We start from the raw sequence: 27339 nt of genomic DNA, 5'->3' as shown, positions 1-27339 counted from the left end.
GATGAACTTTCTTTGCTTGATGGCTGTGTGCTATGAGGTACACACCCGCTACTTGTGCCAGAAGAATTACAGCCAAAACTCAGACACCTGGCACACGATACTCATCAAGGAATTGTCAGAACCAAACGACGACTATGGAATCTGTATTGGTGACCAGGGATGGACTCTCAAACTGAAGCACTCATAAAATCCTGTGTCACTTGCCAAATGCATGATAAGACAGCAGTGACATGTACCCCTCCATTACAGCCTGTTCCTCTTCCTGAATCTGCATGGGAAAAAGTGGCGATTGACATTGTAGGACCCTTTGATACTGCTCCAAGTGACTGCCATTATGCCATCACCTTAATAGATTTATTTCAGTAAATGGCCTGAAGTAGCGTTTACATCACAAATCTCTTCTGTTACAGTAATTAGTTCCTCTCTTCAGTTTTTAGCAGGGAAGGTAACCCCAAAGAACTGGTTTCAGATAATGGTAGTCAATTTACTTCCCTGGAGTTTGAAACTTTTCTAGCAGAGAGGAACATTTTACACAGAAGGTCATCCCTATATTACCCTCAAGCCAATGGGGAAATCGAATGGTTTAACAGAAATTTGAAAGAGAGTTTGCAAACAGCTAAACTGGAAGGGCGATTGTGGATAACCTTCACTACTGATTTCTTGCAAGCATACCGGGCTACACAACATGCCACAACGCAAAGATCACCCGCAGAATTACTGCATGGGAAACAGATGAATACTAAACTGAACATTGCTGGATTGTTAAAGGCACGACCTGATGCCCCAGCCGAGGATGATGTGAGAAAAACAGTTGAACAGAACCAAGCAAAGTCTAAGGCTTTCACAGACAAGAGGCGGGGTCCTAAGAAACCAAAGTTTGAGTGTGGTTCCTTCATTAGAATACGAAAACCTGGAATTTTATGCAAAGGGGACCATCAATTCACAGCTCCTCTTAAAATCATAGAGAAGAAGGGACCTTACACCTTTCGACTTTCTGATGGGCGGGTATGGAATGCTTCTTATCTTGCACCTGCCTATGCACCAAGAGGAGATTACGCCAACGCCAAGCCTGCACTGGATGACTTCACCGTAGTATCAACTCAACAAGACATTGCACTGGAACCGGGGCTTGAGAGACGGCCTGTCAGACGCAGACGACCACCTGTCTGGACTAGGGACTCTGTTATGTAGTATCTACAGTGTTTTCAGTTAATATTTCTGCCAGCAGTATAGTGTCTTGTTTCCTGTTTGTTCCTGTGGTTAGAACAACCATGTTTATTGTAATTGGGAGAGTTTCTTAAGAGAGGAGGGAATGTGGTGTTTAGATGTTGCTTGTAATTATTAGAATTGGGAGCACTGGCTGCTGGGAGTCTGAAAGGACAGGAAACCGGAAGGAGGGGGGGAAGTTGAGGAGGCAGCGTGAGAGCTACTGAGGGTGCAGCAGCAGCTTGGAAAAGAGGTTTCCACTTTAAAAATAAAGTTGAAGTTTGTTAGTACCTTGCCTGGTTGCTACAACACATGGCCAGGGGACGATGCCCAGCCGGGACCGACTCAGCACGGCTCTGACTGGCACACCCAGGGGACAGAGGTAACAGACGCTTATCTCCCTGTCTGGTTGCAAGCGTCTGGCGTATTGTCTGCTTCCCAGAGGTCTATTTGCACATTTAACTGGATGCTAATCAAGATTGCAAAATCAAGGTGAGAGGAAAGCCATAGAAGAGTCAATCAGCAAGGCTGTTCTGTTTAGGAATAAGGATGAAGGACTGCTCTGATGTATCTAGGGGTACCAAGAGATGCCCTGGATCCTTCACTGAGGTGGCAATGTGGTTTGCTTCATGAAAAAAGGTCACAACCAGCCTGGCTGTCAAGCTCTAGTGAGCAATACTTGATTAGCCAGGAGAGTAGCTTACTAACTAAGTCTAGGCCCTAGAATGTGTTATGATTTTATTTGATATGAGGCCATTAGTTTCCAATCCTTCTCCTTGCTATTACTCAAATCTCTGCTTTGTTAAGTGAAACTATTGTGGATTTCACTCTAGCTATATCTGTGCTGTGTGTTAAACAGAGCACTGATCTGAGGTGGGACTGGTAAGCAGGGGTGGATTGTTCCTTTGGAAGCAGTCAATCTGAATACTGCAGTTTCCAGTGGACCAGGGGCTGGACACTCCAGGGACACACTCAGGGGCTTTGGGGGCTGGGGTGTCCCAATCGCTAACTGGCAGAGAGAGCAGGGCCTTCAGAGGCCTAGAGGGCAGTGCTTGTGTTGCCAATGGCTGATGGAGTCAGGGAGCTGAACCCGGCAAGATGCCACCCAACTCTGGGTACCGGTGTAAAGTGTCACAGGGGCAATGCCCAGCTGGGTCGGCTCAGCGCAGCTTCCATCAGCACATCAAGGTGGCGATGCCCAGCTGGGTCCAGCTGAGCATGGTTCCAACTGGAACAGCCACGGGGAGACAGTTCCCAGCTCAGACCAACCCAGCGCAGCCCATGCAGGTCCTACGGTCTCCGCTGATGGAGCTGCTGGGTAGACCCCTCAAGGATGCTGGCGGGTTCCAGACATACACAGTGACGCCGGCCGCTGGCTGTGGGACCCTGCCATGGATAAGCCCTTTCTACTTTTTGGCCACAAGGGGGCAGATGTGCTCTGTCAATGCACTCCCATCCCACCAGGGGCGCCATTTCAGATTTTGGTAGGGGCAGGGGGGAAACTTTAACCGTGATTCCAAAGGCTACTTGGGCACCTGAAAACTTTATTGTTTTTTTGCAGATAATAACTTAGATACAGTGCTCCTGTCATAGAATCATAAAAGATCAGGGTTGGAAGGGACCTCAGGAGGTCATCTAGTCCAACCCCCTGCTCAAAGCAGGGCCAATTCCCAATTTTTACCCCAGATCCCTAAATGGCCCCCTCAAGGATTGAACTCACAACCCTGGGTTTAGCAGGCCAATGCTCAAACCACTGAGCTCTCCCTCTTCCATCAGATAATAATATCTAATTCCTATATAAAGAAAGAAAATTTAATAAATATTAGACCCGCTCAGCTCTAATACTTGTTCTGACATCTTGTGTCAATTCACTTAAGGCAGTGGTTCCCAAACTTTAACAACCCACGAACCCTTCACTAAAATGTCTTCTAGTCTCATGAACCCCCTCCTAAAAATGAATATTTCCAGGGATTTTCTCCCTTACCTCAGCATAAATTATAAAAGCAGTGATCTTGGATACTTGTTTTTATGACATGCTTATTATACACTATTTATTAATTATGATTTATCATCACAGTATTTTTATTACATTATGAAAACGGCAACACTCTTCCAAGATCTCACTTTTGTAGCTTCCAAGATCTCACTTTTAATTAAGCCTGTTATAAGACAAGGCTCCTATCAGAGGCGCCAGCAGAAAAAAGGGGTGTGGGGCCTGGGGGGGCACTGCTGAAAAAGTGGGGGGGCACAGGGGCTGAGGGAAAAAAGGGGAGGGACCCGTGGGGGGGCGCTAATGCGGGGGGGCGGCAGGTGACCCTCATTGCCTCCCATACTGGCACCTCTGGCTCCTATGTTTCATCAAGGAGTATCAGATGTGAAACAGCATGAAGGTATTTAAGAAGCCAACTCAAAGAGTTCTTCCTACACAAGCATTCAGGTCTTCAGCAGCCCAGGCAAACAATGCACATTAGAACAAAGTTTAAACTTGTTCATAATAATTTAAAAACAGCACTAGTAGCCTATTTAATTTTAAAAACAGCAAAAAATATCCACCTCCCTTTGTATTTCGTAAAAGGACTCTTGAAGTTTAAATCTCCTCAGTGTGATAGATATGCTTGCTTTGATCTGCTTCACTCATGGAAGTCCCCAAGGTTCTGGGCTGCTGGCCCCGTGCTGCCCGGGGTCCCTAGGGACAGCTCTGTCCGCCATTAAGGAATTTTTTCTCAAGAACCCCCTGTAACATTTTGTTAACCCCCAGGGGTTCACGAACCCCAGTTTGGGAACCACTGACTTAAGGGACACTGGTCAGGTTTAAAAAATTAATGTATATTCTTACTTTGTTATTAACTTTTGTTTACAACAATTGAAACAATTGTAGAAAAACCTAGATGACTTTCTATCACTTTTTTGCAGTTCATCAAGCTTGGAATAGATCATTTAACTTTTGGAAACCTCCTATTAGGGCAAGGCCCTGTGAGTTTATACTGCACCTGCCTGGGGCTCTAGAAGAGTTACCCCACTACAAATAATAGAGTAGAAAATGACTTTAAACAGGCGTGAAACTGACACTTTCAAGTCACTTTCATAGTATTGCCAACCCCAAATGTTCAAAAATCAAGAATTAGGCTCACAAAAATCATAAGATTGGCTTTAAAATAATGAGATTATGTAAAATAATAGATGTGGAGTTCTTTTTATTTACATTCTGCTTTTTGAGCCTTTAGGGTGCACTGGGGTCACATTTTGAAGCTTTCTCCACAGCCACAAGGGCTAGAAACTTCATTTTTCTTTAAGAATGAAGGCTGAAATCATCACATATCACTTGACTCCAGGAGCTGGGGCTTTAAGGAAAACAATAATTATCATGAGACTCATGACAAAATCATGAGAGCTGGCAACACTGCACTTCTGTTTAAAGGCAAGTGACTTTCCAGAAGGCTCTGAAACACAACACTCCAGTGACTGAGTTGCAGTTTTCACAGGAGAGTATTTTAAATCAAACACCGAGAAAATTCCACATTTTAAAGTTGGGGGGAAAATTGAGACTTCTGAGGTCTATCAGGGCCATTGCAGGTAGGAAAGGAAAATAAAGAGGCACTGGAGCTCTGGGCAGCTCTTCCTCGTGAAAGAAAGTTGGAGGATCAAATCTTCTAGTCCTTAATCAAGTAAAACTTCTATTGTCATCAGTGCCTCCACTCCTAGTTATAAACATCACAGTGACCATGTGATAACATGTGTGGTCCATAACTACACACTTCATACTTAAATATCTGAGCCATCTATCCAGAGTTACACACCTGATATGCACTGGCTCAGGGACTACATTTTCTGGAATATTCAGAACAGTGCTGAGCACACAGATCGTGCCCAGTGAATAACACAAATCATGACAATAATGGTTGACTTTATGGACTCTGTGGACAAATTTCTGTTCTTTGTTCTGGAATTGGCCTGAATACAGCTGAAACCTTAAGAATTTGATATATAATCACATCTGATATTCATATGACACTTTCTCATTCCTTCCTTTTCTCAAACTCAGAACAAAACATGACAAAACAAATGGTTTTCAGTTAAAATATAAAATTGCACAGCAGCTATTGCTCTACAACCCAGCACAGGGCAGAACCTGCCACCCCTCGGGGGTTAAGCGCTCTCCTCTCACCTGACTCTCATTCTCTTTCTTTCTTCATCCTTCCTGACCTCTGTGCTGCTTTTGATACTGTCAACCATGACACTCTTCCCAATCACCTGGGACCAATTGCTGGAATCTCAGAGAACTGGCCTTCTTGATTTTGCTCCCATCCATCAGAGGCCTCTTTTTTGCAGCATGCAGCAGAGAGAAAGGCTGGTCCAGTGGATAGGGACCTAGTCCTGAGAGACCTGGGTTCTACTCCCCCCCAAACCCCCATGGACTTCCTGTGTGACCTCAGGTCAGTGCCTCAGGGACAGAGTTTCAAAGGTTTTTAGGCACCCAAAGATGCAGCTAGGCATCTAGTGGGATTTACAAAACACCAAACCATAGAATCATAGAATATCAGGGCTGGAAGGGACCTCAGGAGGTATCTAGTCCAACCCCCTGCTCAAAGCAGGACCAACCCCAGCTAAATCATCCCAGCCAGGGCTTTGTCAAGCATGACCTTAAAAACCTCTAAGGATGGAGATTCCACCACCTCCCTAGGTAACGAATTCCAGTGCTTCACCACCCTCCTGGTGAAAAAAGGTTTTCCTAATATCCAACCTTAAACCTCCCCCACTGCAACTTGAGACCATTGCTCCTTGTTCTATCATCTGGTACCACGGAGAACAGTCGAGATCCATCCTCTTTGGAATCCCCCTTCAGGTAGTTGAAAGCAGCTATCAAATCCCCCCTCACTCTTCTTCCAGGAGCCTTTGAAAATCCCACTAGGTGCCTAAATACCTTTCAAAATCTGGCTGTTAGTCTGTGCGAGCCTCAGTGCCCCATCTGTACAATGGGGATAACAGCACTGCTCGACCTCACCGAGGGGCTGTCATGTGAGACACTCAGATACTACAGTGTTTGGGCCACATACGTACCACAAGTAGAGTGGGAACTTCTCTACACCACTGCTATCCCTTCCCTTAGGGGCTTTGGCCCCTTCTTTTCACTTATCCCCCTCACATCTTCCTCTTTTCTGAATGTAACCTTGGCTCAGAAGGCTTGGCTGTATGTCTTCTGAGTCCCCTGCATTCTCTCTTCAATCCCCCCCACCCCCTGGATTTTGTTCATCTAACGACTTCCAGATCCTTAATTTAATTACCAGCCTCTTCTTGTCTTAATCACCCTGCCTCTGTCTGTAAACAAAACACTGACTCCCTGCCACAGGGACACAAGCTGGGAGAAGCACCTCTCTGCAGAACTCACATTTCACACTAACGCTGAGCAGCTAAGAGCGCCGCCAGGGAGCCCCCCTCCTGTATGAAACTGGGGGCAGGGGGCAGCCCCCCTCTGCCCTACCTAACTGGCACTTTTGCATCCCACCCCCAGCCTGCAGTACCTGGTCCAGGCTGGTGAATATGTCGCAGAGCAGCGAGTGCAGGGTGGAGAGCTCCAGCGCCAGGTCCACGTAGCCATCGTAAGCCACCAGGTGGGCACTGCTGTCAGGGTTGGCCACGCTCTGTAGGAACAACTTCATGCGGCTCCAGTTGTGCTCCAGGAATTCGTTCATGAACCCCATGTATGCCTCCTTTTCGCCGAACCTGCGGGAGTCACAGTGCCACGTGGGCATCACACACACGGTGAGGGCGTCACGCACACGGCACGGGCGTCACGCACATGGCCCAGGCATCACGCACATGGCCCAGGCATCACGCACACGGCACAGGTGTCACGCACACGCCCCGAGCATCACGCACACGGCACGGGTGTCACGCACACGGCCCGGGCATCATGCACATGGCACGGGCGTCACGCACACGGCCCGGGCATCATGCACACGGCGCAGGGTGTCCTGCACACGGTGGTGCTGCCCGGGCTTCATGCACACGGTGGTGCTGCGCGGGCATCGCACACAGGGCATCACAAAGGGCGCAGGTGTCACGCACATGGCCCGGGCGTCACACACACGGTGGTACTGTGCAGGCATCACGCATACGGCACAGATGTCACGCACATGGGGGTGCTGCGTGGGCATCATGCACGTGGCCCGGGCATCACACACACAGCAGGGGCATCATGCGCACAGCATGGGTGTCACGCACACGGTGTGGGTGTCACACACATAGCGTGGGCATCACTCACACAGTGAGTGCTGCAGGGGCGTCACACACACGGCACGGGTGTCATGCACAGGGCGGGGCAAGCACATTCCCACACATCCACACAGGTGAGCTCTAGGAGCCAGGGTCAGGTGAGCTGGCCCGTGCTGAACAGTCCCACACGGAACAGCTGATCTGCAGGGGACAGCACGCAGCTGGTGTGGGGTTGTGACTAGCATTGCTGGACATGGGAATGCCACAGCCTTATGCTGCCCTCTCCGGGTGGAGGAACCACAGATACAGGTAATCACACTGCCCAAGTGCCCCTGCCCATGGGGGCATTACAGCCACATCTCCCTGCCTCCTGCCCAGTGTCTCTGCCCAGCTGCTGGGTGAATGGTCCAAACAAACCATAGGAGAAAGTGAGAAGCTGACTCTGCAAGGGAAACTGAGCCCACCCCCCACGCTGCCAAAGTGATGGGCACTGGCTAGCACTTGGGCTGTCAGGGCTACTGGGAACCATAGCCAAGAAGCCGCTGGTAGCTGAGGGATGGCCCTGTGGTTTGTGTACTAGCCTAGGAGTCAGGAGACCTGGGATCAAGCTCCTGATCTGACACAGACTCATTGTGTGGCCAAGTCACTCTGTGCCTCAGGTCCCCGCAGCCCCATGGAGACAGTAGCCCTGTCCCAGGGAGATGAGGGAGGAGAAGGGCACTGGTGACTGTGAGGTGCTCAGGGACTATGATAATGGGGGGCAAATGTGTGTGAGGGGGAAGCCCAGGGGTTACACAGCACTGGCCTTTTGAATTGCTCTGGAGTGCACATGCATTTCAAGGTGACCCACCTGGGGTTCCTGCGCGGCCTTTGCTCGTTGAGGAGGCTGGAAGGGTTTTTCCTGCTTCTTTTAATAATGTGACTTTGGGCCCCTGGCAAATAAGCAGATCCTGGCACCACGGGCCCCAGGGCCGGAGCCCAGCACCACAACTCGAAGGCCTGAGCGATGGAGATGGGGGTTGGGGGTTGTTCAGGCTCTTAAAGCTTGTTGGGGCTTGGTTACAGCTCTTCAACTTGGGCCAGAGCTCATAGTGACCTGGATTCAGCCCCTGCCTGCTAGGAACCTCCCAGCCCACATCTCCCAGTGGCTCAGGCTGAGCACCAAGCCCAGGGGTAGGATCCAGCAGGGATCACCCCACATTTCTACAGAAACCAGCCAAAGTTTCTTCATCCCCCAGGGAGATGCAAACCCAGCACCTTTCCCCAATTCCTTTCCTTGACAGAGGCCCTTGAATTGCTAGTAGGAAGGGGAAGACTCAGGCAAACTGAGGTAAGGGACTTGGAGTAACACGGGGCACAGCCTGGCTCGCTCACCCAGAGCTGGGTCCACACCACACAGGGCAGAGCTGTGTGCAAGATACAGGCAGGACTGCCCCACAGAGGGGCAGAGCCGAGCTGTGATACAGACGAGATCACCCCGCAGAGGGACAGGGCCGTGGGCAGAGCTGAGCTCTGATCCAGATGGCATCACCCCACAGAACGGCAGAGTCCTGGGCAGGGCCAAGCTGTGATATAGATGGGATCACCCCACAGAGGGGCAGGGCTGTGGGCAGAGCTGAGCTGTGATACAGACAGGATCACCCTGCAGAGGGGCAGGGCCCTGGGCAGAGCCAAGCCATGATACGTACGCAGCAAAATTGGCCAGGTTCTGGATGACTTTTGCCACCAGGGTGAGGGTGCGGGAGGTGGCATCATCTGGGTACTCCTGGGTGAGGCCAAACAGGCTGGGGGACATGATGGCCGGGCACAGGAAGCGCAGGAAGAGTGAGGCCGAGATGAGCCGCTGCCCAATGTCCTCCTTGTCCCGCTCCAGGCACTCCCCCTGCCATGCCGCAAAGATCTCGCTGAGCTCAGCTGGGAAGGCACTGAGGAGACAGACACAGACGGTGAGGGGGAGGGAGACAGTGCCAGCTAAACACCAGCATCTCTCAGACAATCCCTGGCAGCCAATAGGACCAGAGGTCCTCGTGGTGCCTCCCTGAGAAACAGCCTGGTGAAGAAGGGGTTAACCTCCCCATGTCCACAGGGGCCAGCGCTGCCCATGGGGTCCCAGAGCTGGACCTCACCCCAATGTTCTGCTCATGCTCCCATGTCCCTTGTTCCCCCGAGGTCAGGCATGGCTGCCCATTACTGTGTTGGCCCAGCTCCCACCCAGATTCGGGGTGATGGGAGCTTAGTGGGCAATCCTCCGGACCCCCCCCCCTCCAACTCTAGGGCCGTGGCTCTTGGCAAAACCTGTCCAGTAGTGGCTCCCTCCCCTTGGGGCTGCCCCACGGAACACAGGCTCCCTGTGAACAGGCAGCCCTGAGGGAGGCTGGTTGGGGTTCTGCTGCCCCTGCAATGGCCTCAGCTGGGGAGAAACAGGCCCCATGGCCACCCACCAGGAGACCCCACAGAGCCCACAGGAGCTGAGGAGGGGGAATCCTTCCTGTGGCCCAGCCCAGCTACTGGGGTCAGGAAAGGAGAGACGTTAGGTCAGCGGGAGTTTTGGGGAACCCACAGTGTGGGCTTGGGACCCTAACAACACCTCAGTGTCAACTGGCAAAGGGTTCCCTGGTCTGTAACAGAAACGCCTACCAGGCCTGACAAACTCACTGCACCTAATACATTGCTGTCATAGTATTTATCGGCAGAGTGTCATGTGGGATGTCAAATGAAAGCTTATAGCACACTGGTCATTGTAAGCACTGGGAGATGTACGTACAGTCAGCGCGTAAGAAATTATGTGTATCTACTACAGTACGTTCTAAACTATGGAACCAGGCAGAGCTGACACACAGGTTTTCTGCCAGACACAGTATGTTTCTTCTCCTACCTCTGATGTAGATGATGCACTGTAAAGCCAACACAATGGGGACCCCATTTAAGTGTGAAAGTCAACACGAAAAACAGGTTGACGGGGGCTATGCAACAAACAGGAGTGTGGGAGCATTCCCTGGGACCAGCACCCCAGGAAGGGAACCACATGGGTCAGCCTGGATTCGGGGGACAAAACAGTGAGTTTGGGGAAAGCTAAAGAGAAGCAAAAGGACATCTGAGCACTCATTTGCTGAGGAAACCCCTTGAAGGGGTGGGGAGTCATGAAACCCTGGATCCTGGTTGTGGCTGAAAACTAGCAGCTCTGTCAAAGACTGTATCCGTGGGAGAGAATCTACTTTATTAAACAAGAAAGGCCACCATGCGTGAGTGTGGGCCTGGGATTGCAGTTCATGTTTTGTTTTATCTGTGTACCCAGTTCTGCCTCCAATATTCTCACGACTCATCCGAGTCTTTGAATCTTTGTAAATAAACGTATTTTTGTTTTATCATAAACATACCTCAGTGCTGTGGTATTAGGCAGTGTGAATCCTCAGCTGAACCAAACCAGTTGGTGTGTGCACTGTTCCCTTTGGGGGACAGCGAGCCTAGTAATGCCGGCGAGTACCCAGTGACAGGGGCTGGATATTATAGGACTACGCTCTTCAAAGGGAGCTCAGGGATGGGGGGCCCCGACTGTTAACCTACAAGCACAATAGGACTGGCAAAGTCCTGAGGAGACGGCGTGAGTGGCTGGAAGGCTGGTGGTGCCAGGGAGCTGACTCCCAGCTACCATAAGAAAGACTCCTTCACACTGGAGGCAACAGGGTGGCAAGAAAGCATCACAGGGCTGCTGGGACTTGTCCATGTGGGAGGACACTGAGCCTCTGCTTACCCCTTTCCTTTCCCCCAGCCAGGCAAGCCCAGCCCTGCATTGCCCCCCAGGCAAGACTGGCCCTGCTTTTGCCCCTCCCTCTCTGCAAGCCAAGCCCCATCCCTTCTCCCTCGAGCAAGCCCAGCCCCACGTCCCCCGAGGGCTCTCCCTCACTCGCAGGAGTTGGTGATTCTCTGGAAGACCTCCTCGCATGCCTGCCGCAGGTTGTTCTGGTTGTCAGACAGATCATTGGCTGCACACTTGCTGGGGTCAACCTCACAGCTGTCCTCCGACTCGTAGAACTGGGCAATAGCCTCCCCTGCAACACACATGGAAGAGCCCAGAATGACATGGAGCCTGGAGGGTGGGGGGGAGGTCCAGAGATGCAGTGCCAGGGCTGCGGCCGGGCAGGATACAACGGGCATAGTACTATCCAGCTGGCCGTTTGGAGACCCCCAAAGAATGTGCCCCCTTGCGTGTGAATATATAGAGTGTGCATGCACGTGTATGCACATACATGTACAAGTGGGCTCGTGTGTGCATGTGTACAAGTGTGTGCGTTTGTAGATGTACAAGTATGTGTGTGCACAAGTCCGTGTGTGTGTGTTTGTACAAGTGTCTGTGTGAGCATGTATGTGCATGAGTGGTGTATGTACACATACAAGAGTGCACGTGTGTGTATGAGCATGTGTGTATGCACACGTGTACTAGTGTGCATGTGTGGATGTGTACAAAGGTGTGCGTGTATGCACATGTACATGCATGAGTGTGTACGTGTGTTAACAGCTGCACTCTATTGCTGCTTTCTGCTGGGTGAGGTCTGAGCCTGGCTAAGAATGACATTGGCTGCCCCTGCCCCATGCGTGGCCAGAGCCAGGACTCTCTGATCAGAGCTGAAGGGCCAAAGCTCAGCCTGATGCAAACGCACTTGGCCATGGGGGCTGAGGGATCGGGAGGGGGACGTCAATGGCAGAAGGGAGAAAGCTAAGTGCTGCAAGGAACAGGGCCTGGAGGCCCATCTCGCTCCAAAGCCAGCATCCTCTCTCTGCACGCCCCCCTGCAATGCGTATTGCCCCCTGGGGCATTAGCCTGCCACTACAAACTCACCAGTGCATTAGCTGGCCCATTACCCCCCCTCCCCATGTGTTAGCCAACTGGCCCATTACACACACACACCCCATGGGCTAGCCGCCAACCCATTTCCCCCCCAGCCCGTTAGCCAGCTGACCCATCTCTCTCTCTCTCTCTCACACACACACACACACACACACACACACAAAGACACAGACACACACACGTTAGCCCATCAGCCCGTAGGTCCCCCACTACCAAGCGCATTAGCCAACCGTTACCATCCCCCGCAGTGTGTTTGCTGGCTGGCCCGTACCCAGCATGTCCAGCAGGTACTGCCCCCCAACCAGCTTCATGTACTCGTCGATGGCCTTGGTCGCCAGCGTGTTCTCACGGAAGATCAGTGCCTCTCGGTCGTCGAAGCGGTTCAGCTCCGCCACCCCCAGGTCGATGAGAAATGCCTATGGGGCCAGAGGGGGTGGGGTCATTGAGATCCAGACTTTCCACCCCCGACCCCATCCCTGGGCTTAACCATGCCCCATCCCTGCAGCACACACTCAGCCTGGAGTGCTGCAGCATCGCCGGGCTGTGTTTGGCTGTGGGGTGAGGGAGGGGGTGCTGCTAATGGCCATTTGCCCCTCCAGGCACCGAGGGCAGCAGCCACCCGCTGCGCAGCTGGGGAAGGACCCTACCTCCCCTCCCGCAGGGGCCTGTGAGTGACTCACTGCCCAGCACACGCCCCATCACAGTGCCACCCCCAGTCCTCCCCCCCAGGCAGGACAGCCCTTCCTCTCTGGGCTGAGCCCCCCAGTTATACCCCAGAAGGTGATGCTGGGCAGCCCACCACCCACATCCTGGGGCAGCAGGGGGGATTCCCCCCCAGAGCCCTGCAGAACAGCTCCCTGCCCCCCTGCAGCAGGTTGTTCCCAGGCTCCTGCCCCTCGGAGCACAGCAGGGCTCACTGCGGCTGCTGAGCCGGCTCTGGCTCAGGCTCTCCTGTACAGTTCAGATGTCCTGGGGCTGAGAGAGCCCCCGGTGGCTCGGCCATACCTTGGCTTTGCCCGTGCTCTGCAGCACATGCACCAGGGCACTGGCAAGCTCCTCCTTGTGGCGCACGGCGATGGCAGGCTCCAGCCCGGCGCACAGCTCTCGGTAGTGGAAGGTGATGTACTCGGCGAACTCCTTGTAGCTCACGATGGGCAGCACCTGGATCTCCTGGTAGCGTCCGCGCAGCCGCAGAGAAGGTGCCCGGCTGGGGGCAGCTCCACACAGCAGGTACCATTTCTCCAAGGGCTGGCGTGAGGCAGCCAGCTCCCCCAGTGGGATGGTCACGGTGCCCAGGGGGCTGGTCTCCCGCCGCCGCCCCTCCTCCTCCCGCAGCACACTGATGCGCAGCTCCCGCGCCGCGGGCAGCGTGGCCAGCTCGAAGAGCTCGCCCCAGAAGAGGGCCCCGCCCGCACCCGCTGGCTTGGCTGTAGTGCGGGCGTACAAGGTGCCGTCCAGGTGCAGCTGGCAGAAGTAGCGCCTCTTGGGGGTCAGGTCTCGGGCCTCATACACCCAGAGACTCAGGGTGTTCTCCACACGCTCGCAGTTGTCCTGGGGAAACGGCACAGTGTGAGGGGTGCAGACATGCTTCGGCAATGCAGGCGAAGGGAGAGCTTCCCTGCTCACATGGAGGGGGAGCAGCTCGCGGGGAGGGAGAAAGCTGGGGTGCTGTGGGGCAGGGCAATGGTAGGGGGGCGCTGAGGGACCAGGTGATGTGAAGGGCAACTGGCAGAGCGTGAATTCCTTGTGCCCGGTGCAGATGGGAGTGGCTGCACTTCCCATCCCCAGCTGACGTATCGGGAGGGACACAGCCGCTCCCCAGCTGATGTGAGCGGGGAAGCCATTTCCCAGCTGGCATTTTGGGGGAACATAGCCATTTCCCAGCTGGTGTTTCAGGGGGGGCGCAGCGACTCCCCAGCTGGTGTTTTCGGGCGACGTAGTCGGTCCACAGCTGGCGTTTTGATGCCATCTCACCTTGTTGGGCTGCACAGTTCTGCGTAAGTTCTCAATCCACCGGTCCCGCTCAGCCACCGACGTGCAGCTGAAACAGCGGCTCCCCTCAGCATTGATTATCTGCGGGATGGGGGTGGGGAGGTTGTCAGTGGGGGGATGTGAGGAAGTGGGACTGTTCTTAATGTTTCCTCTGAAGAGTGTGGGGTGCCTCAGTTTCCCCTATGCAGTTCTTAAGTGTCTAGGTGGTGGGATAAAGGTATATGATCATTGCAGCGCCCTACAGGGCAGGTGTGTACAGGGGTCTGGACACAAAGAATGGCCAACACCCTGCTTCCTGGAAACTGATGGCCTGGCCCTTCCCCCGCAAGGTGAGAGCTAAAGGGTTGGAGAACAAAGGAATCAGGTGACCTCCTGGCCCGGGAAAGGGAAAAAGCCCAGAGGAGGAGGGGCTGGAGAGAGTTTCAGTTTGGGGCTGGCTGGGGACATGGAGTGAAGTGCAGACGGGTTTGTCTGGCTCACTGCCCCCCAAAATGGACCCAGCTGAGGGGTCCTGTTCTCTACACCTACAAGCTCTGTGTTAGACCATGTTCCTGTCATCTCATAAACCTCTGTTTTACTGGCTGGCTGAGAGTCACGTCTGACTGCGAAGTTTGGGGGCAGGACCCTCTGGCTTCCCCAGGAGCCTGCCTGGGCGGACTCGCTGTGGGAAGCGCACGGAGGGGCAGAGGATGCTGAATGCTCTGAGGTCAGACCCAGGAAGGTGGAAGTTGTGTGAGCTGTGTGTCCTGAAGACAGGCTGCTCACAGAAAGGAGACTGCCCCAGAGTCCTGCCTGGCTTTGTAGGGAGCAGTTCCAAAGCATCACCTGGGGACTCCGTGACAGGAGAGCACAGCTGCTGTAAAGCGCAGGGACCTGGTGCTGGGTCATGCTGGGTCAGTGGCCAGCATTGCCATGGGGGAAGAGGGGGAATCTGCTCAGGCTTGTCCTGCGCTCCAAGGACACGGCTGGTGCTCATGGGTTGGGGCCGGTGCCTCGGAGCTAGGGCCTGTGCTGCTCCATGGGTGACCTGTATTCAGTCCTTGCCCTTGGTGCCCCAGGGCAACAATGCTCTTTGGCCCTGGAAGGTCTGGTCCCTAGGGCGCTGTGCACAGGGAGGCGCCCTGGGAGCATGGGGGAGGCAGGGAGACCCACCCCGAGTCCCTGGCCCAGCAGCAGCATTACCTGGAAGCAGAACTTCTCGCCCAGGATGCTGCTGTGCAGCGGGCGGATCACTACGTCCTCCCCACTCAGATCCAGCTCGGCTGCACTTGGTGCAGGCAGCAGGGACTCACGGGAGCCATGCCGGCTCGGCAGCCTGGGGAGCAGAAGGAGCCGGTCACGTCCCGCCCAGCCCTCCTGCCGGTCCCTACCCAGTCTCTGCTCACAGCAAGGGGGCCTAGTCCAGAGCCTCTCCTGGAGCAGTGATCAGCACTTGCCCATGCCCGCCCCCTCCCCGCTGGAGACACCAGCTTCCTGGTGCCCAGAGCACTGGGGTGGCCTAGGGGCAGGGGGGTTCTGTTGCCATGGATAAATGCTGCACAGGATCCTTTGGCAGTGCTGTACCCAGTTCCTCACTGTGCAGAGTGATTCCACCCATCTGCCCAGGCCCCGGCCTCGGGGGGGGGGGAGGGGGGGCACACACTCGCAGCAGGGCCCCTGGCGGACATGGGGATGACCTGCCCTAGGCCTGGGAAGGGAGGAGGCTGCAGGGTGGTGGCACCTCCCAGGGGCATCCACACTTTCAGTCCTGTCTGGGGGGGAACCCCCAGCTCCCTGCTCACCAGGGGCTGCTATTCTATTGAACCCTATACAGGGGAGCTGAGGCATCTTGCTCTCATGCCAGGGGCAGCAGTGGTGTACCTGTCACCGTCCATAGGGGGTGCTGTTGGGGAGTCGGGCTTGGATGCAGTCCGGCCCTTCCGTTCTCTTAGCCTCTTCCATATCAGCCCCTAGGATGAGGAATAACCAACAGTAACAAGGCTCTCATGCCACTCAGCCAGAGCAGAGCTACCCTGACAGCTAGAGGAGGGGACCGGACAAGGGCTGTGAGCCCAGGACAGTGCTGGAGAGCCAGAGAGGCAGGAGGGAGTCAACCAGGCCAGCTGGGCACCTGGGAGCCTGCCTGGCCGCTGGGCTCAAGGTCCAGGTCTCTGTGTGCGCCTACATAGCCGTATGGGCGTGTGTGAGCGTCCTTGGGTGTCCCCAGGGAGGTGTGTGAGCGTCTCTGGGATCTGTGTCCCTCTCCAGAGTTATGTCCATGGGGTGTGACACCTGGGGCCTGTCCCCTCTCCCATTCCCAGCTCCCCGGGTGGGGGCAAGATTCTAGTCCTACCTCAGCAGCTGGGATTTTCTTACCTTCACGTTACTGAACTGGGAGCCGGTTGACATGTCGCTCTCGGTGCCTCTCCCTGGGGCCCGGGGGCTGGGTGAGCTCTTCCCCTCGGAGGAGAGATCTACAAGAATCAGCCACACTCAGCAAGAGATCCCAGCCCCCTGGGGGGTCAGCTCAGGGAGGGGACTGGAGAAGGGCTGTGAGCCCAGGACAGTGCTGGGGGGTCAGAGAGGCAGGAGGGAGTCAACCAAACCAGCTGGGTACCTGGGAGAGGGGCCCTGGGAGCCTGAATGGCCACTGGACTTGCGGATGTCACTGCACACAGGACTCCCCCCAGCTCTTCCGGTGCCCCTCTGTCCTGGTCCGCAGCCCCCTGGTATCCCAGCTGTGGGCTCTCCCCACAGCTCAGCTGGTGCCCCTCAATCCTGATCTGCAGCCCCCTGCTAACCCAGATCAGGGCTTCCCCTGCAGCTCTGTTAATGCCCCTTGGCCCCAACCCATAGCCCCCTGCTATCCCAGTCCTGTCCGTGCCGTCCCCCACCCAGATCTTCTCGTGCCCCTCAATCCTGAGCTCTCAATTGCCATGCTGGATCAGAGCGGATAGAAGTCTCCCACCACTGACTCTGGCTAGCACCAGATGTTCCCAAGAAAGGTACAGAGCTCCCCTTCATGGCCAACTCTGGAATAACTGGCCTACAAGGGCCGTTTACCCCAACCTGGCCCTTAGGGGGCAGCTCAGGGACCAAAGCAGGAAGGTTTGGTCCCTTCTGCCTTTCTCGGTGACTGTTCTGTCTCTGAGCTTCCCCTGGCCCCTGCTCTGTGTGGCATCCCCCCCCCAGCCCCCCCAGCAGCCTCCACATCCTTCACCCCTGGCCTACACCGCTCCCCTCTCATGCAGAATTGATTCCCAGGATCCCTGGAGCTGCCCGTGCGATGCTGGGGCTGAGAAGGCTAATGCCAGTGTGTAGACAGAGGCGTTGAGGAGCAGCAGGCCAGGAACCGGCCCCAGTGTCCAGTGATGGGCTCCCCAGTGCCGGATCCAGCAGTAAGACTCCTCCCTACTGCTCCTCGATAGCTCTGTCTATACACTGGCATTAGCCCTCTCAGCCCCAACATCGCACGGGCAGCTCCTGGGCACTCGTGACCCCCGAAGTCCCTTCCAGTCGCTGCTTTCCAAGATGCAGCCCACTGCAGCCCAGCAATGGGACCTGTATCCCCCTAGGGGCCGTGGTGAGGCCCTTGCTATGCAGGGGAGAGCAGGGGATTCCTTGCTTGTTTGTTTGCTTGGGGCAGTCTCCCAGGCGAGGGCAGTCTGGAGGATCCTGGGGGGCAGATTGTGGGGCTGCCATTTAGGCATGTCTGACCCAGGGCCGGAGCCTCCCAGGGTGGGGGGCAGGAATGGGGTTACCGCTGCCCCTGGAGGGGATCAAGCCCCCCCAGTCCCAGTTCCTGCCCCGCCCCCCGCATCAGTCGAGCTGCTCTGGGAGGAAGTGGGGGGTGCAGAGCCAGCCGCACCGACAGGAAGAGGCTCAGCACGGAGCACCAGCGCCTGAGTGCTCAGAAAGCGTCACCTAGGGCTCAGTCACCCTCTGCAGATGGCCCCATCCCAGATCTGGATGCCCTTGACGGGAGCAGAGGGAGAGCAGGCACTGGGGGCAGGGCTGAGGAGGGGATTGGACACCTGGAATGGGGAGGGTGTGATGGGAGAACAGGAGCCTGGGGAGGGGGGAAGGAAGGGTGTGGGGAAGTTAATCACCGGGTGGGGGGGAGCTGGGCAGGGCAAGGAGTGGGAGAGCTGACCCCCGGGGTGGGGGGTGGGCAGGACAAGGGGTGGGGGAGCTGACCCCACTGTGGGCTGGGCAGGGCAGGTTATGGGGGAGCTGGCCCCCTGGGAGGGGAGGACAGGGCAGGGTGGGGGGTGTTAGGCAGGGGAGGGTGTGGGGGAGATGACCCCGCTGGGGGCTGGACAGGGCAGGGGGTGGGGGTGTTAGGCAGTACAGGGGGTGGGGGAGCTGACCCCCTGGGGTGGGGCAGGGCAGGGGGTGGGGGAGCTGACCCCACTGGAGGCTGTACAGGGCAGGGTGTGGGGGTGTTAGGCAGGGCAGGGTGTGGGGGAGCTGAACCCCTGGGGCAGGGTGGGGCAGGGCAGGGCAGGGCAGGGAGTAGGGGAGCTGACCCCCAGGGGTGGGCAGGACAGGGGATGGGGGAGCTGGCATCCAATAGGCAAGACAGGACAGTGGGGGGAGCAGATGGTACCCAGCCCCTTCTCAGAGCAAGGGGGTGGGGTTTTTTAAAGGGTCAGCACCAAATTTAAAAGTCATCTGAGTTCCCAGCACTTGGTAGGACCCTGGGGACAACCATGGGTCCCACTCTGTCACACGGCCCCTTTGGACAGCAGTGCCATCCACTGGTGGGTGGTGTCACTGCCCAGCTCTCAGGTACTAGCCCTGTGCTGCAAGATTTGGGCTGCATGTGCTCCAGGGAAGGGGGTTCACGCAGGCACTAACTGCTGGATTTGGGGTTCATACCCAGAGCATAGTAGGGGTGAGATGAGACCCAGCCACATCTGGCAGGTGCACAAAGCTCGGTGCCATCACAGACAGGGAAACAGGGAGGGTCAAGTGACTTTCCGAGGGTCCCCCAGAAAGCCTGGCCAAGCCAGGGATAAAACCCAGGAGTCCTGCTCCCACTTTCAGGCCCTGACTCCTAGACCATGTTGCCTTCTGGTCACAGTGCAATCAACACAGCTGCAAAATCAATAAAACCAGTCTCTGCTCCCATTAGTAATATAAAAACCTCCACATGCCCCCAGTTCCCCACCTGCCAAGTGTCCGGGCACTGCATCCTGCCTGTGGATACAGTGGAGCTATCCCTGCCCCTGTAATGCAGCCACCATTGGGGTGGAGCCCAGCAGCTGCCAAATAGCATCTTTTGCCCCCATGATGTCTCTCCAACAGTCTGCTCTGAGCTCAGGGGAGGGACAAAGGACCAATTCCCAAACGGAACTGCTAGAGCGGACCCCCTCCCTGCCCCTGCACCCCCTCGCCCAGCTGGCGTGCTCCCCTTCAGGCCAAACTCAGCCCCAGCAGGAGCAGCTGCGGCTGGCAGGGGATGGCTCCTAATGCCCCTGCTCCCAGCACCAAGGGGGCCGGTGCCTGGGGGTGGGAGTGGCTGGGGTGCCCATGGAGGGCAAGCTGGGTGGGGCTGCCCTGACTCACCTCTCCGTGTGGCACAGAGCAGCCAGCACCACGACCCCATCGCTCCAGCTGATCCCTGGACTAGGGCGTCTCCCCCATCAGTGCCGAGGCAGCTGGGAGCTCTGGGGGGTGGGGAGGGGGAAGGAAGCAGCCTGGCCCTATCTCTCAGGATCAGCACACGCAGCACAGAGGAAGCCATGGTACACTCAAGACATCTCTGCTCAGAGCGCTTCCTCCCCAGAGCTGCATCCGCACAGCCCACAGCAGCATGGCTCACACACAGCCCTGGGCGGGGGGCTACAGGTGGCATGTGCGCGTGCATGTATGTGAGAGTGCACGTGTAAGCGTACATGTGTGAGTATGTGATTGTACCCATGTGTGAGTATGAGGGTGCATACGGCAGGGTGCATGTGTGTGTATGAATGCATGCATGCACGTGTGTGTGTGTACATGTGTGTCAGTGTGCATAGCACTGTGTCAGGGCTCGCTCACCGGTGTCCCTCCTGCTGCCCAGGGACAGCTGAGCGTTGGTCTCCGAAATGGAGCTGCCAGTTCTGTTCCGGCTCGTGTACAAAACCTGGGAGTAAGGAACAGAGACTAGAACATCAGCAACTGACTGACCCCGCTGTCCTCCACCCCTCCACTGGGCCTCCCTCCCTGTCGCCCCCATCCCTCTGCTGGCCCGTCTCCTTCTCTGCCATCCCCATGGCCTCCATCCCTCCACTGGGCCTCCCTCCCTGTCGCCCCCATCCCTCTGCTGGCCCGTCTCCTTCTCTGCCATCCCCATGGCCTCCATCCCTCCACTGGGCCTCCCTCCCTGTCGCCCCCATCCCTCTGCTGGCCCGTCTCCTTCTCTGCCATCCCCATGGCCTCCATCCCTCCACTGGGCCTCCCTCCCTGTCGTCCCCATCCCTCTGCTGGCCCGTCTCCTTCTCTGCCATCCCCATGTCCTCCATCCCTCCACTGGGCCTCCCTCCCTGTCGCCCCCATCCCTCTGCTGGCCCGTCTCCTTCTCTGCCATCCCCATGACCTCCATCCCTCCACTGGGCCTCCCTCCCTCTCTCCCTCCCTGTCGTCCCCATCCCTCTGCTGGCCCGTCTCCTTCTCTGCCATCCCCACGGCCTCCATCCCTCCACTGGGCCTCCCTCCCTGTCGTCCCCATCCCTCTGCTGGCCCGTCTCCTTCTCTGCCATCCCCATGGCCTCCATCCCTCCACTGGGCCTCCCTCCCTCCCCACAGCCCGCATCCCCTCTGCTGGGCCTCTCTCCCTACCGCTCCCATCCCCTGCACCTGGCTTTCCTCCCCATGGCCCCCATCCCCTCCACCCAGCCTCCTTCCCTCCCTGCCACCTCCATCCCCTCTGCCCAGCCTCCCTCCCTCCCGATGGCCTCCATCCCTCCACTGGACCTCCCTCCCTCTCCACAGCCCGCATCCCCTCTGCTGGGCCTCCCTCCCTACCGCTCCCATCCCCTCCACCCAGACTCCCTCCCTCCCTGCCACCTCCATCCCCTCCACCCAGCCTCCCCCGCTCCCTGCCACCTCCATGCCCTCCGCCTGGCCTCCCTCCCTGCCACCTGCCCAGTCTCTCTATTCCCCATGCCCTGCTCACCCCTCCATTCCCCAGGGCAGAGTCTCCCCCCACCAGCCCTCCTGGGCAGTGGCTGCTGTGGGGTAGCTTCTGGTATTGGGTCCTCCCCCCTCCCTAAACCCCTGGTGCCTCTTCCACCCCAACAACACACAGGCCCAAGAAGCTACCCCAGCCTCCGGCAGGGGGTGCAAGAACCGGCTCAGCCCCAGGGCAGCAGGTTCAGCCCCCAAGGGAGACTTGGCAGACTCTAAAGCTGCCGGGTAGGGATCCCTGGGGCTGAAGCAGGGGTGTGAGGAGCCCTCCACAGATCCAGAGTCCAGTTGGGAGCACAGTGACCAATGGGGCGCAATGCTGGGAGCAATGTCCCTGCCCCTATCACAGGCCCCTCAGCTCCTCATCCTCTTCCCCCCTCCGCCCCACTTCCGAGGCCCCTCACCTCCTCGTCCCCTCCTCCCAACCCCCAGGGCCTTCAGCTCCTCATCCCCATCCTCTCATCCCACCCCTCCTTTCCCCATCCCCCACTCTACTCCCCACAGGCCCCTCACCTCCTCGTCCCTGGCCATCAGCACCAGCTGTCCATCCACCAGGGAGAAGTTTGAGACATCCCAGACAGGGACCTCAGGGGACGGGGCCAGTGGAATCCGCTGCACGGGGCGCACACCATCTTGGGGGGAGAGAGGCAGCTCGTCAGGAGGGTGACACCTGGCCTCAGGGATCAGATCCCCCCACATCTCCCGACTCCTTTTCCACACCCGCCTCAGTCCACCTCTCCCCCGTCCTTTCCATCCTTTCCCTCCCCTCTCTGTATACTCTTCCCCTGCCCCACTCTTCCACCTCCCTTCTCCTGTTCAGGTTTTTTTTACCATGCCCATCACCGTGGGATCAGTGCTGCAGTCATGCTCTGGGCCCTCTGTGCTGCACTATGTGTGGGTGGCTGCCCCGATGTAAGAGGCCCACTGACCCCACCACACCATGCCCCACTCTGGGTCTGCCCTGGTGAGTTGTGGGTCTGTGTCCATCCCCTTTGGGCTGCACGCAGGCTCTGGCAGTGGCCCTCTCTCTATAGATCGGCCTCGCAGATCAGCGCCAGGGGACCTGGGGGACTTGTGGCAATTGGCAAGCCAGGTTATTGGCGGGTAAGGCAGGCCCAGTGTTCACCAGCAGTTAGGGCCTTTGGAAGGCACTGGGGCAGGTGCTGCCCGGGACCTGGGAGTCAGAGCTTTCCTGGGCACCTCCCCCTGCATTCATGCTCCCAGCCGGCAGGGCTGCCCTTGCTCCCAGCAGCAGCGTCAGGAGCAAGCAGCCCATGTCTGGGCTGGGCTGGAATAGAGGGGGTGGGGACCGGGCCCCTCCTGTCCCCCCGGGGGGGGCTCCTGCCTGCACTTGTGCATTTCAGGCGTGGACTGCCAAGGCATGGAGCCGGTTACACTGGAATCGGTGGCAGGGGATGGGGGCGGGCAGCTGCAGGTTGTTGGGCACCTGCCGTGCCCAGGAATTCAGTGCCTGGAACACACCCACTCTAGTTTCTACGCACACGGGGTGGTGCCTGGCAGAACCAGCCACAGAGCACATTTAAAATACCACTGCATCCTGCTCTAAGGAGATCCCTAATGCTGCGTGTGGACCCTAGAACAGTGTCTGGATTCACAGGGTCGGTGCTAGGCCCCCAGCTGTGAGCCAGTCTCTTAGAGGAACTCCATCCATGTGCCAGACCCCAAGGGGTCTCACTCTTCCTCGAGGGCAGGCCACGCAGCCTCACTGACTCCTGAGACTGAACCGCTGGGCTTCAGCCCTCCTTCTTCACCCCAGGAACTCTGCTCAGTGAGTCCAGCTGAGAGAGACTCTGATAGAGATTTGTACATGCTTCAGGGATTAATGCCCCTCACCCCATAGTTACAGTGACACACAGCGCTGTCAAAACAGTCAGGTTTATTAGTCACCTGGAACTCAGCACGGGAAGTCCTTAGGTCAGCACAGAGAAATGACGGTTAAAGCACAGACCATTCTGGTTAGCCCAGATCCCAGCCAAGCTGAAGTGAACCTCATGTTCAGCCTCTGTTTGTCTCTCAGGCTGTCTACACTGCACTTTTGTCAGTAAAACTTTTATCGGTCAGGGGTGTGAAAAAACATACCCCCGACTAACAAAAGTTTTATCGACGAAAAGCACCAGTATCTCCCGCCAACAAAGCTACTGCTGCTTGTTGGGGGTGGTTTTATTTTGCCGGCAGGAGAGCTCTTGCCTGCCAGCAAAGAGCAGCTACACAGGAGACCTTTGTGCCGCTGTAAGGTACGCAGTGTAGACATAACCTTAGTCTGACCTCCTTGGTCAGTTCCCAGGTGAGAGTCCAGCTTCTACCAGAAGCCAACATTTATCCCCTACCTCAGACCATCCCAGTCCTTTGTTCTCAGGGGCGGGAGGGGGGGCAGTCTGGTCTGTGCTCACCTTCCCTGCTGAGAGAGTGGATCCAGGAGTTACTGGAGCTGACATTGTCTCTCTGGACACCATCCTGATCTGGGTCAGATTCAACAGGTTCCTTAATGACACTATTCATTCCACCCAGACAGGGAGGTAACATACACACACCTATGCCTCTTAGTCTTCCCTGACAGCAAACTACATGTCTACACTACAAAGTTTTGTTGACAAAAGTTATACCACTTTAATTAAACTGCTGTTGCATGTCCACACTAGCTCCTTGTGTCTGCAGAGCGCATCCACATTAGCAGCTCTTGCATTGACACAGAGAGCAGTGCACTGTGGGTAGCTATCCCACTGTCCAACTGGCCGCAAGGTGCTTTGGGAAGGGTTTGCAATGCCTCATGGGGCAGGTTCAGTGTCACATTATGCAGGTTTCTCAATCCCATCATTCCATAGGCCTCCTACTGGATTGCCAGCGCTTTTCAACTGAAGTGTATGTGTGGGGGAGGAGGGGAGAATGTGTTATAGGGAGTGTGTGTGTGTGTTGGGGGAGAGTGTGTCGGCGTGCTGTCTCTTTAAGTTCAGACAGCAGCCTGAGCAACCAACCCTGGTGGAGGGGGATACCCTCCCACATCAACGGGGGAAGGGATAGCTCAGTAGTTTGAGCATTGGCCTGCTAAACCCAGGGTTGTGTGTTCAATCCTTGAGGGGGCCATTTAGGGATCTGGGGCAAAAATTGGGGATTGGCCCTGCTTTGAGCAGGGGGTTGGACTAGATGACCTCCTGAGGTCCCTTCCAACCCTGATATTCTAAGATTCTATGAACCCCTGGCTCTGTACAGCACAGGTCTCTCTCCCTCCGAGCAGCAGCAGCGGCCGGCTCTGCCTGCCTGCTGATTCCACATTAATGGTTCTGAACATCCCTCTGAGTTCTCCCACAGCCTCCTCAGAAGCTCTGTGAGCTCTCCAGGATGAAGAATGTCAAAGCTTCTGGGAGCTTTGAAACTGGAGGGGCGCATGCCTGCCCAGTGGCCGAGATCAAAACAGTGAGCAAAGCGGTCATGATAGGCATTGTGGGATACTGGGGGAGGCCAGTTATAGCAACTTAACGAATGGCAGCATCTACACCAGTGGTCACCAACCTGTAGATCACCATCAACTGGTCGATTGGAGCCTCTGACAGTTGATCGCGATCTCTGGCCGCTAAAACTCCGGCACCACAGAGGGGCTAAGGCAGGCTCCCTGCCTGCCCTGTCCCCACGCTGCTCCCAGAAGCGTCCAGCACGCCCCTGCGGCCCCAGGGGGGGAGGGACAGGGGTAGGGGTCTCCGCGTGCTGCTCCTGCTTGCAAGCATCGCCCCCGCAGCTCCCATTGGCCGGGAATGGGGAACTGCAGCCAATGGGAGCTGCAAGGGCTGTGCCTGCAGAGAGGGGCAGTGGGCAGAGCCATGTGACCCCCCAGGGGTCGCAGGGGCGTGTTGGCTGCTTCCAGGAGCAGCGTGGGGCCAGGACAGGCAGGGAGCCTGCCTTAGCCCTGCTGCGCCACCGCCCGGGAGCTTCCCAAGGTAAGTGCCACCCAGCGGGAGCCCTCACCCCTCCTGCACCTCAACCCCCAGCTCTGAGCCCCCTGCCAGAGCCAGCAACCTGTACCCCTTCCTGCACCCCAAATCCCCTGCCCCAGCCCTGAGCCCCCTCCCAGAGCCAGCACTCCACAACCCCTCCAGCACCCCAAGCTCCCTCCCAGAGCCAGCACCCCGTACTCCCTCCTACACCCCAACACTCTGCCCCAGCCTGGAGCCCCCTCCTGCACCCCAACCCCCTGCCCCAGTCTCAGCCCGGAGCCCCCTCCTGCACTCCAAACCCCTCAGCCTTATCCCAGAGCCCACACCCCCTCCCACACCCCAACCCCCTGCCCCAGCCCAGTGAAAGTGAGTGAGGGTGGGGGACAGCAAGCCACGGAGGGACGGGGGATGGAGGGAGTGGGGCGGCGCCTAGGGGAAGGAGTGTGGTAGATTCTGGGTTGCACTTAAATTCAAAAAGTGATCTTGTGCGTAAAAAGGTTGGAGACCACTGGTCTACACTGACGCTTTTTCCTCAATAAGCTCTGTGCCTCTCGTGAAGGTCGTTTTATTTTGTCAGCAAAACAGCAGAGTTTTGCCACCAAAAGTAGCTTTCTAGTTCATACACCTCCCCTGCTTTGTCGGCAAAAGCTGCCTTTTGCTGACAAAACTGTTTGCCTCTGGGTAGCCACGTAACATATAAGGGAAACTGAGGCACACACAGGCTTCATAAAAAATATTACAATTCCCACTTTCTCACAGGCAGGCAGTGGTCCAAAGAGCACAGTCCCAGGCAAGATCTGCCCTCACTGAGACTTGAGCAGGCCTGATTTCCCCTCCTGAGGCTCCTGCCAAAGTTTTTTGGTTTTTTTTGTGGGGGGAGGGCAGGAGTTAGACAGAAAAACAAAACTCTACATTTCTGTCTGGTGGGAATAAATAATAATAACTATAACCTAGCTCTTATCTAGTGCGTTTCATCTGTAGATCTCAGGGATTAGTATTCCTGTCCCCGTTGCCTGGGAGGGGATAGCCAACCAAGCCAATGTACAGTGGGGCACATGGTGGCTTTGCCACAGCAGCAGGGAGCAGTGAGGTCCATCTTCAGCGCAGGTGCAATGTGCCTGTCCTTAGTAGCAGAACCCTGTGGCAGGGGAGAGCTCGGGACCTCCTTGCTGGGTCCTGGGCCTCTCCTGATCCCGTCCTAGGGAAGGTTTCCTTTGAGCTGGGGGTGCTCTGCCTCCCGTGCGGGGGCAGCTCTCTGCACACGAGAGCCAGCCTGGAGCCCCAGTGCATAGCGAGATGGCCTCACCAACAAAGACACACAGGACGGGAGCCAAACATGTTGCGTGCCTTCCTGCACATCCGCAGCACCACAAGGCGCAGGGCACCCAGCAAGGGGCGGAACTTCCAACCAGCCCCGCCCCCCGCAGCTTCCAGGCCCTCTGATAAGGCGATCCCCTCTCCCCACACCTACGAGGAGGCATGTGACTGGCCGGAGCAGGCTTCACCCCCCCCTCCCAGTCCTGGCCTGGCCACAAAGAGGAACCAGGCTTGAGAAATCGCAGCGCAATGCACAGCGGAGATGCCCTTCCCCACCGCCCTGGCCAGGCCAGGCCCCTTTTTGCGCCTCTGGCTTAGACCTCAGGCAGAAGGAGTCTCACAATTTTCAAAACTGAGCGCTGGCCCCAGGACCCCCCCATCCAAGGGCAGCCACCAAGGCCATGCTCCCTGTGAGCTCCTGGCCGGCCTCCCCATCCTGTGGATGTGGGAGGCAGAGAGAGCAGGATTCTGAGAGGAAGCAGGGACAGAACTTCTTGGGAGTACACTGACTAGGAGTAATGACTGCTCCCCCTAATGGAAGCTCAGGCCATAGGGGAACAGCATGGGCCCACGCCCATCACTATCATCCATACGAGGGGACGCAACAGAGCGAGGCAGAACGTCCCCAACACAATATGGAACCTGCCATCTTGTGCTACAGACCCTGAG

The 27339-nt window shown here is 56.6% G+C and overlaps 1 protein-coding gene across 1 annotated transcript in view; it reads right to left on the bottom strand.

Moving 5' to 3' along the window:
- RASAL3 (RAS protein activator like 3) overlaps positions 1–27339 on the bottom strand; it is a 47072-nt gene that overhangs the window by 10139 nt on the left and 9594 nt on the right. Inside the window, exons 3-13 of the mRNA XM_074935560.1 lie at positions 21920–22038; positions 20279–20363; positions 16613–16710; positions 16118–16206; positions 15440–15572; positions 14240–14338; positions 13271–13816; positions 12537–12681; positions 11324–11468; positions 9108–9344; positions 6726–6927 (exon numbers count right to left, since the gene is read on the bottom strand). Coding sequence (XP_074791661.1) covers positions 6726–6927; positions 9108–9344; positions 11324–11468; positions 12537–12681; positions 13271–13816; positions 14240–14338; positions 15440–15572; positions 16118–16206; positions 16613–16710; positions 20279–20363; positions 21920–22038 — 1898 coding nt within the window. The remainder of the gene's footprint in view (positions 1–6725; positions 6928–9107; positions 9345–11323; positions 11469–12536; positions 12682–13270; positions 13817–14239; positions 14339–15439; positions 15573–16117; positions 16207–16612; positions 16711–20278; positions 20364–21919; positions 22039–27339) is intronic.

Source organism: Natator depressus, chromosome 20 (genome assembly GCF_965152275.1).
Source record: "Natator depressus isolate rNatDep1 chromosome 20, rNatDep2.hap1, whole genome shotgun sequence".
NCBI classification, from domain to species: domain Eukaryota; kingdom Metazoa; phylum Chordata; order Testudines; family Cheloniidae; genus Natator; species Natator depressus.
Note: the sequence above shows the minus strand (reverse complement) of the source record. Positions and strands in the feature narration are given on the sequence as shown.